We start from the raw sequence: 9,749 nt of genomic DNA, 5'->3' as shown, positions 1-9,749 counted from the left end.
CCTCCCCTGCTGAAAAGCCTCCCCCCCAATTTAAACAATCCTATCCTATATAATCTATCTATATTAATAAAAGGGTAATATGCTAATTAGACCGGGTCGACCGGCCATCTTCCGGACGTCCGGCTTCCTTCTGGACAAAGCCATGGTGTTGAGGGCTGAGGCAGAGGCAGTTGGGGGCGATCAGGCTAGCAGGGGAGAGCAGTTAGGGGCGATCAGGTTGGCAGAGGAGAGCAATTAGGTGTTATGAGGAAGGCAGGCAGAAAGGTTAGGGGCAATCAGGCAAGCAGGCAAAGGGGTTAGGGACAATCAGGCAGGCAGGCAGAGTGGTTAGGGGCGATCAGGCAGGCAGGCAGGTGAGCCGTTAGGAGCCAGTGGTCCCAGATTGCGGGAAGGATGTCTGACTGCCGGTTTAGGCCCAATCCCAGGGGTCACCAATTAGAGAGGGTGCAGGCTGGGCTGAGGGAATCCCCCCCCCCCAGTTTTTGTCATAAAACCCCCAAAATACTTTAACTATAGCAGCAAATATTTATTGAACAAATATTTATAGATATATTTATCTAGCAGGCTACTAACCTTTATATAACTTGCTTTGATTATTTCTCCTAACAGACCCTATGAGGCAGGATTTAGGCTTCTTACTGGTAACTAACATTATATCTTAATTTAAAAAAAATCAGAGTTTAAAAAAATTTATTACTGAATTTTATCCTTGTTGAGGTTATAGAATACATGTTGTTTTCCAAGTTTCATATTAGATACCCTGTGGTTAAAATTAAGTAACTTGCCAAGGTCATATTAGAAATTAGGGACACTGGCTCTTTTAACCAATTCCCAAATGTATTTCCTAAAGCCACCAAACTTCCCCTTTCAGCCACAGACATTTCTAGTATTTATCTTGCTGACTTGGATGTCTAGGACCAAGGAGAACAGCTGTTTTGGGAAAAGACAGACTAATTAGTGGGGTGCTCGGGAGCTAACTAGTACAATGTCTAGAAATACTCAGAAGGCACTGATGTTGCTAGACTGGTGGGGTCCTGGGAGGAGGATGAGAGGGGCGTGGGTGCAGGGAGAGGGGCTGCGTCTGCGGGGCAGGGAGCCCCTGAGAAAGGAGATCTTTATTCAGAGGAGGTGAATACACTGTTCACCTGGTTTCAGAGCAGGTTTTCAGGCCCTTCAGCCTAGCTGGGAAGGAGGCAGGGATTTGTTTTCCTATTAAACAGCACCAGCAAAAAAAACCCCAAAACAAACAAACAAAATAAAATAAAATATATTTAAAAAAATAAACAACACCAGCTGCACAGCAAGCCATCGCAGCATTTCATTGTGACTAAAGCACTTCTCAGGATGTTATACTTTCATGGATGTGTTTTGGCATTCCTTTTGTGAGGAGGAGGGCCCTAAAGAAATGCCTCCCCTTGCGTTTTACATTCAGGTATTACACTGGTTTAACAGCCTCATATAAACACTGGGCATGGTTCAGGATGAATAACTTGAAAGTGGCGTGAGCTGGTAACTGAGCACCCTGGAGTACATACAGGGCCAACATTCTCCACCCTCATCAGCCAGACAGGAGGGCCCTCTAAAGTGGCCGAGCACGATGCATTGGTTTTCCCACAAGTTCAGCTCTGAATCCCCAAATGCTCTCCGTTGAATTGTGGGCAACATGCCCAAACTTAAAAAAAAAAAAGGCATATGAGAAAGAGGCTGTTTCATCGACATTAAAGTAGCCCCCGTTAGGCGTCTAGCAGCCTCCCTCACACTTCGGAAGCCCCATGGCCCACAGCATTTGGGGCCGCCTGTGAGACCGTCCTGTGCCCATTTCCCTCAGACCCTGTGTACTTTGTATCTTGGCAGGATTTCCAATGAAAACTACATTCCTCATGGGCTGAAGGTGGTGCAGTGCCATAGCCGGGGTGGGCTGCGCTCCCTCATGCAGCTGGAGAGCCGCTGGCGTCAGCACTTCCTGGACTCCATGCAGCCCAAGCACCTGCCCCAGCAGTGGTCAGTGGACCACAACCATCAGAAGCTGCTCCGGAAATACGGGGAAGACCTTCCCATCAAGCTGTCGTGATAGCTGCTTTCCTCCCAGGTGAGGACAGCTGGGGAGCTGGAGCCAAGGTGGAACCGTCACCTCTTCCCATTTTAATACGTTGTTAATTGTCAAAGCCTGTGACACAACTCCGAATACTAACCCATACCGATCCCAGAATGCTTCTGGTGGATGGAGCATGGCTCTTGTTTTAAGGGGAGCTTATGGTTTTAAATTTTAGTTGGGCTGAATGAAAATTCTTTTTCTTCTCCATTTTATTTTTGTGGACAAGGAGGCAAGGAGCGTCTTGGATTTATTTTACTCTTCCTCTTCTGCTTTCCCTGTGCAGATGGGAAATGAAGGATTCTCCCTGAAGTGACTTGTCAGGACCCTCAGGTTTTTTAATACATTTCTTCCCTGTTCGGTATATTGATTTATCTCAAACGGGCTAAGCATTTCAATCCCGTCAGGCTGGGAGGGAGAAAAAGTTCTTCCGGGGGTTGGAGAGGCTATCAAGGGTTCAGATGAATTTTTCCAGTTCAGCCTCATAATTACACATTCTTTGGCTTATGCTCTCCCACAATGCACCTGTTTGGGATCCTTTCCCAACTGAATCACTTCAGTTGATTTCACACACTTGAGCTTGCTCCCCTCGACATGTCAAGGACCAAAGCGACAACGTCCTTACTTTGCTTCCACACTAACACTAGAGGGAATCATTTTCTAGAGACAGGCCTCCCACCAGGTGTGGCAGAGAGAAGCCTCAGCACCATCTCCCCAGGGAACTTCGATAAGTTGCTGTGCTTTTCCTTTCATGCTGTTCACTGTCTGCTGGTTGCCATCCTCCTGCCCATAACTGCAAGGCTTTTAGCTTAATCCCTTCCTGGGCGGAAGATGATCTTTTCTCAGAATCAGTATCCGGTCCCTCCAGAGTTCTGTTTCCATCAATTTGCAGTACTGACCTCTTTCCATCACTTAATTGTCTCCTGGAGTCTTTGGTTGCACTGAGGATCTCTCCACCTCCCCCCATGCCTGGAACACTAAGATTAACTTACGTGTTTAGATTTTAAAATAGTGGTGTTTTTTTCTTTCAAAATGTGAGGTCGCCACTTTAAGCATGAAATCAACTTGGGAATTGTGCCCAAGTTGGTGATGGTTGCTCTGATAAATAAAACTTCTAAGCACAAAACTTGCTGACTGTAACTGTAAAACTTTTTTCTTCATAACTTTATAAAGTTGGTAAACATTCTTGGGGGAAGAGATAGTCGTCCATGTGGCAGTACCATCGTATGTGGGCATGGATGGATACACACACACACACACACACACAGTGCAGCTCTGGCAGGTCAACAGCAGCCCACAAACACACATGCACATCTTACATGTTGTTCCTCTGCCCCTTCATTCCAACTTGTCCTCAAAAAGGCATTTCTGGGATCTAAGCTAGAAATCCTTAAAAATGAATAGTACCAGGCACTGTGGGGACCATATGTTCAATGCCTTAGGTTATTATGGGGCCTGTGTCTCTGACCATATTGCATGGAGCTCATGGAGACGGACAAGTGGTCATGCAGTAGTCAGACTTGCCACAAGGTGGCACTCAAAGATTTTGTTACATATTCCTTCTTGAGAAGAGACTTTTATACATGGTTCCTGAACACAACTCAAGATTTATGTTTCAAAATTTATGGACCTTAGCCCTAGTTGGTTTGTCTCAGTGGACAGAGTGTCGGCCTATGGACTGAAGGGTCCTGGGTTCGATTCCGGTCAAGGGCACATGCCCAGGTTATGGGCTCAATTCCCAGTAGGGGGCATGCAGGAGGCAGCAGATCAATGATTCCCTCTCATCATTGATGTTTATCTCTGTCTCCCTCTCCCTTCCTCTCTGAAATCAATAAAAATAGATTTTAAAAAATGTATGTACCTTATTTGGGGTCATTTTGATAGCTTTATAAGAAAAACTTCCTCTGAAACAGGGATTAGGACTCTTTCGTTCTCTTCCCTTGTGATCCTCATGCTCAGAGGTAAGAGACTCGTACAAGGTCAATCAAGGTGCAGGTCAGTTACCGTAAGGTGCAGTGGTTGCTGTGAGAAGAAGGAATGAGGTCCCCAGCAGAGCTTCCTGCAAAGCCCGGTAACAGAGCCCGCAGCCACGGTAGAGGAGGAAGCTAGACTGGCACACGAGGAGTCTCATCCTTTTCAGAAGTTATTGTGTACATTTGAGTCTTTTGTTCACTGAGTCAGCCTTGGACTTTATTTATTTTTAAAGATTTTTAGAGAGAGAGGAATGGAAAGAGAGAGAAAGAAACATTGATCGGCTGCCTCCTGCACACCCCCCACCAGGGATCAAGCCCACAGCCCAGGCATGTACCCTGACTGGGAATTGAACCTGCAACCCTTCTGTCCACGGGAAGATGCCCAATCAGCTGAGCCACACTGGCCAGGGATACTCAGCCTTGGACTTTAGCAGCCTTTCCCTAAGGCTGACAATTGCTATTTTAAATGAGATGTTTTAAATGAGATATTTTAGAATAGGCATACTATAAATACTTACTGTTTTTTTCTGATACAAAAGTAATGTATGTTTATTATAGATGAGTCTGAAAAAAGAATAAAAATAATCCATCTTACCTCCATCTGGAACAGAGCTAACCTTTGCTGATATATTTATGAGTTTCCTTTTGGTATATAAAAATGCATGTAATATATGTATTTAAACCAAGTTGAGAGTCATACATATATAAGCTGGGTATCCTATTTCCCCCCCTCACTTAGCATGGTATCACAAGTAAGTAATTTCCTGTATCTTTCAGTATCGGAAAGTAGATCTCTCGTGGTTCTACCTGACTTTATCCATTCCCATACTTGAAAATTTTGGTTGTTTCAGGTTCTTTGTTAATTAATATCAGTGACACTGTGGTGAACTTTCTTATGTATAAATCTTTGCCTATGTCTTTAATAATTTCATTAGAATAGAACCCTAGAGATTGGATCGTGAGGAGGGGACTCACATTGCTGGGTGAGTACAAGTTGAAAGCATCTCTAGGGATGTGTATTAAGGGACTGCTTCTCTTTGACCCCGTGGCTCATGTTCCAGTGAATCTGCGGAGCTTCTCTGTGAGTAGCGGTCAGAGGACAGTTCCCAGCAAGGGCCTCTCTGCATGTTCCGGTCAGAGTCCTTTCTCTGCTTCCCTCTGTGTCCTGCTCTCCATCGCCTCATTTGCCCTTTGCAGTCAATGTTTTTTGGAAAAACTGCTTGTTTGAAAATAAAAATGTAAAAATAAAATGAAAGTTTTTATTTTAAAATAAAATTTATAGATTTTTTTTTTTCTGCTAGACAAGCAATTGGTGATTTACTATCTGAAAGTGAACAAAGTATAATATTCAGGGATTTGTTGCTTCTTAAGAGTGCAGACATAAGTTACTTATTCTCACCCCTGTCACGGACAGAGATCAAATGACAAAATGTGTTCTGTTGAAATAAAGCCATTTTAATCCCTCATTTTAGTAAAAGACGAAAGATTTATGCGATCTGAAGAGAAACCAGAGTATTAATCCCTCATTTTAGACTCTTAGGAACCCAGCAGGCAGAAGGAGCTTTTTTGTTCAGCTTCCTGTTCTGCCTGTTAGTTCGGGCTCTTACATTTGACTGTAATTTAAATTCTTAGTTTACCTTGCCCCTCTGAGTTTTTTACTCATTCATTTATCCTTTTTTTTTTTCATTATGTCTCATTCTCATGAGAGGTATCACTCTTTATTTTTTTAATTATTTTTTTAAATATATTTTATTGATTCTCCACAGAAAGGAAGGGAGAGGGGCAGAGAGTTCAAAACATCGGAGAGAAACATCAATCAGCTGCCTCCTGCACACTCCCCACTGGTATGTGCCCACAACCAAGGCACATGCCCCTAACGGGAATTGAACCCGGGACCCCTGAGTCCACAGGCCAACGCTCTATCAACTGAGCCAAACTGGTTAGGGCTCACTTTTTATATTTAAAGGAGATAGTTTCTCAGTTTGCTACTTACTAATTATTATATATTTTTAAAGGATTCCTCTTTCTGATCTTTTGTCTCTTCTGTTGTGTAGATGGTCATTTTTAGAGTACCTAATCCCTTAGGAAAACAGTGAGAACCGTTTGTTTTTGTTTTTTTTTTTAGTTTTGGGGGGGTTTTTTTGGATGAGAAGGTATAAGAATGATTCTTGCCCTGACTGGTTGGCTCAGTGGATGGAGCATCGGCCTGCGGACTAGAGGGTCCCGGGTTCAGTTCCGGTCAAGGGCATGTATCTTGTGGGGAGTATGCAGGAGGCAGCTGATCGATGTTTCTCTCTCATCGATGTTTCTAACTCTCTATCCTCCTCCCTTCCTCTCTGTAAAAAATCAATAAAATATATTTTTTAAAAAATGATTGTTGTTGTGATTAACTCTTGAACATAACATAAAAATAATACATAATCCCCCAAATATTTTTAGTTTAGAACTCAGTTATAATTTTCAGGTATGCACCAATGTTGCCTCCTCATGCTGGAGCCTAATACCTTCTGCCTGTCCCTAGTCCTGGAGCAGTTTTGCTTGAGGCACCAAGGCTCTTGCTTAAATCCCAGTACATTTTTTGGGAAGGTGGGAAGTACATCAGCCCGTTGTTTCCTACTCATCAGCTGTCTGCAGACAACCCATTGGAGGTCCCTAGACACTGGGTGGCGGGAACAAATGGGTATCGCTGGGGGAGAATCAAGAACTGACTTCATTTGCACGCAGGGAGTGTCAAGGACCTGGTTCATGCATCCTGGTTTGTCCCTCTTCTAATGTGGGGCACACTGCCATGAAGATCATTCTCTTGAATGGAGTGGTTAATTGCACACACTCCAGACGGAACTCAAAGCATCGTCCTCCTTCCTTATTGGTTATTCATTCTTAAATTTTGCTCTCTTGCTAAATGGATCGCCCATTGCCTTTCTGCCAGCATAAACCTCAAAAGCTGCTGAGTTTAGAGTCGGCATTATTATAACCATGACGTGTGGTCTACAATATTCCTGAGTTGAAGAGGCTACTTATATTCTCCTGCTTCGCAAAGATCTCCCTTCTCAGGCTGCAACATGCTGGGCAGAGTTGGGCTCCTGACTACTCAGGCTGTCAGGGTCTCGATGAAATCCCAGAGAGGAATCAAAAATTTGAGCTTAGTGAGCTAATGGGATGAAAAGAAATGGGAGATTGAGATGTGGGTTGTTTTAAAAGAGGCACGCTTATTTGGTGGTGGTGATGGGAGTACAGTTCATGGGCTTTATATTTTGCTCTTTTCTATACTCAGTTCTGTCATGAGGTGAAGGATCTGAGGGGTGAGCTGGTGACCTGGGCTCTGGGTCTCGCCATTGCTGGGTATCTTTGGACCAATCACTTAACTTTTCTTTATTTACCAGTAAAATTAGGAGTTGGAATTAGATGTGCTAATAGGGCCTTCCTCGCTGTAGCATTCTGTAGTTCATCCCACTGCTTCTTTATGTGGCGCTTCCCCGGGGGTGATGTGAGTCTTCGGCCTCCTTGCGCACTCCTCCTCCCACCCCCAGCCCTGGGAACGGAGACTGCATGGAAAGGAGGGGAGGGAGGGAAGCAGGATGCCACACCATGTCCTCCTGGCCTCACTGACTGGGGAGTGCCTGCTGCCTCCATCTGGCGCTCCCCCCAGGATCCAAATGCTCCTCTCACCAAGCTGTGCCGTGTGTGTGGCCTTAGGGAACTTGCGTTTCTACTCAGTTCACTATTAACAGTAAAGAAAGAAGAGAAATCTTTATCGTCAGCCACCTTACTAGTGCTATAAGGTTTAATAAGAGATAAGTGCAGAATGGAAATGAGGCAAGCTTTCCAAGTATTATAGATGGGAGGGTACTGAGAAAAAAGAGTGACTGCTTCTCATTTCAAGGATAGGAGAAATTAAGTCTATACTGTATAGAGAGAATTGAGTAGAATTGGGGACTTTAAAGGGAAAGTAGTAAACCAATAAGTTAAAAATATTCTTTTTTATGTCATCATGATTACTTAAGAAAATTTGAGGGCCAACACTGTTAACACAGTTATCCATCATGAATTCTAAGACATGAACTCACAGGGAGGCTGGGCAGTGTCTGGGACCTGCGTTTTGTATAACCCTGACTCGCCTTGGACTTGGCCTGCTGACCTTGGCAGGCTCGACAGTCATGTGCAAATTATAAAGTTGGCATTTTACAAGCTGCTGAAAGACATTGCCCTCTGTACCCATTCCCTCCGGCCTGGCAGAAAAGACATTTCCAGTCCACCCTCCGGTTTATTTTCTATCCAGAGAGGGCGCGGTGTCCTGGTGTGGTGTGATGTCTGACAAGTATGCTAAACTTGAAGCTCTCGTGACAGTAATCGCCCACACATCCAGGGCCCCATTTTCTACCAGAGTGATTGTTATTCCAGAAACAGTGACCAGGGAGCCTAAAGGGAAGCTGGCATGTTTTTCTCTGCCCTCTCCTACAGGGACCCTACCTTTATCCAAAATTCAGACATCTTTCCTTATATCCCATAGGGCCAACTGGAGCCTCAGTCAGTTGGCTTAGTTTCTTTTTAATCAGGATCTGTCTGTTTGGCCCGGGAGGGTGGGCAGGCCTGCGCTGCAGCCCATATGGCTTCCTCGGAGTTCTTGGATACAGCGAGCAGGGCTAAAGTTGGCTCAGAAAAGGAAGAGAAGATGACTCCGGGTTCGTTTTTCTTTTTTAAATGTTATTCAAGTGCAGAGCAGTTGGCTGCCATCCCCTCTCAGCCATCAGCAGAGCTTGACCTTGGCCAAGATTTTGCCTCATCTTCTCGGCATTTCAGCATGGAGTTGCGTTCCAGCCGTGGAATGCTTAACCAAAAGCACATGCTGTAGTGGCGCTTTCCAAAGAGCAAGTTTTTGCAAAACGTCCTCATCGTGTTGTTTTCCCAAAACAACAGCTTTCTGTGAACCACCAGCCCAATAACCCCCCAAATTCTTTGCCTTGTTTGTACACAAAGGCTGAGATTGTTAATAATACTTTATTGAATTGTAGTATAGTGAACATACAGTAAAGTGTACAAATCCTAAGAGTACAGCGTGGTGAAATTTTGACAAATGTGTATACCCATGTAGCCATTGAGGGCTGGTTTTTGTTTTGGGGGTGTTTTTTTTAAAATGTGAAATATCTCTCTTGATGGTGTACAGTTTGGAATTAGAAAGTTGTGCATTCATCTAGCTAAGCAAATTGCTATAAGACAGGTCAAAATATGATGAAGATCTGGTGGTCCGAGTGCAGGCAGTTTGTCCTTTAGCCATTTCTAGTGGACTTGGTTACTGCAAAACTTAATGATGTTTGTCTTTAGCAAGTTACGTTAAAAAACAGGTAATATATGCACCTAGCACAAAACTTTTAAAAACATGTAGCAGGGCGCTAGCTGGTTTGGCTCAGTGGATAGAGCCTTGGCCTGTGGGCTGAAAGGTCCCGGGTTTGATTCTGATCAGGGGCACATGCCCAGGTTGTGGGCTCAATCCTCAGGAGGGGGCATGCAGGAGGCAGCCGATCAATGATTCTCTCTCATCATTGATGTTTCTCTCTCTCTCCCTCTCCCTTCCTCTCTGAAATCAATAAAAATATATTAAAAAACAAAAACATGTAGCAGGAAAAGGGAATCTCCTTGCTAGTCCTTTCAGTCCTTAAAGGCAACCACTGTTACTATTACTGGTG

General features: G+C 44.2%; 1 protein-coding gene across 2 annotated transcripts in view; it reads left to right on the top strand.

The window, feature by feature from the left end:
- The window catches only part of EXD2 (exonuclease 3'-5' domain containing 2), a 79,742-nt gene extending 70,272 nt beyond the window's left edge, over positions 1-9,470 (top strand). Inside the window, exons 9-10 of one of the 2 annotated variants that reach the window (XM_015562039.1) lie at positions 1,855-2,089; positions 8,527-9,470. In XM_015562039.1, coding sequence (XP_015417525.1) covers positions 1,855-2,071 — 217 coding nt within the window. In that variant the 3' untranslated portion in view covers positions 2,072-2,089; positions 8,527-9,470. Of the gene's footprint in view, positions 1-1,854; positions 3,222-8,526 lie in introns of those variants that run through there. The other variant, XM_006760761.2, reaches the window with a different exon arrangement.
- Positions 9,471-9,749: the final 279 nt, after the last annotated feature.

Source organism: Myotis davidii, unplaced genomic scaffold, assembly GCF_000327345.1.
Source record: "Myotis davidii unplaced genomic scaffold, ASM32734v1 scaffold17, whole genome shotgun sequence".
Classification (NCBI taxonomy): Eukaryota; Metazoa; Chordata; class Mammalia; order Chiroptera; family Vespertilionidae; genus Myotis; species Myotis davidii.
This window is presented reverse-complemented; position numbering and strand designations above follow the sequence as displayed.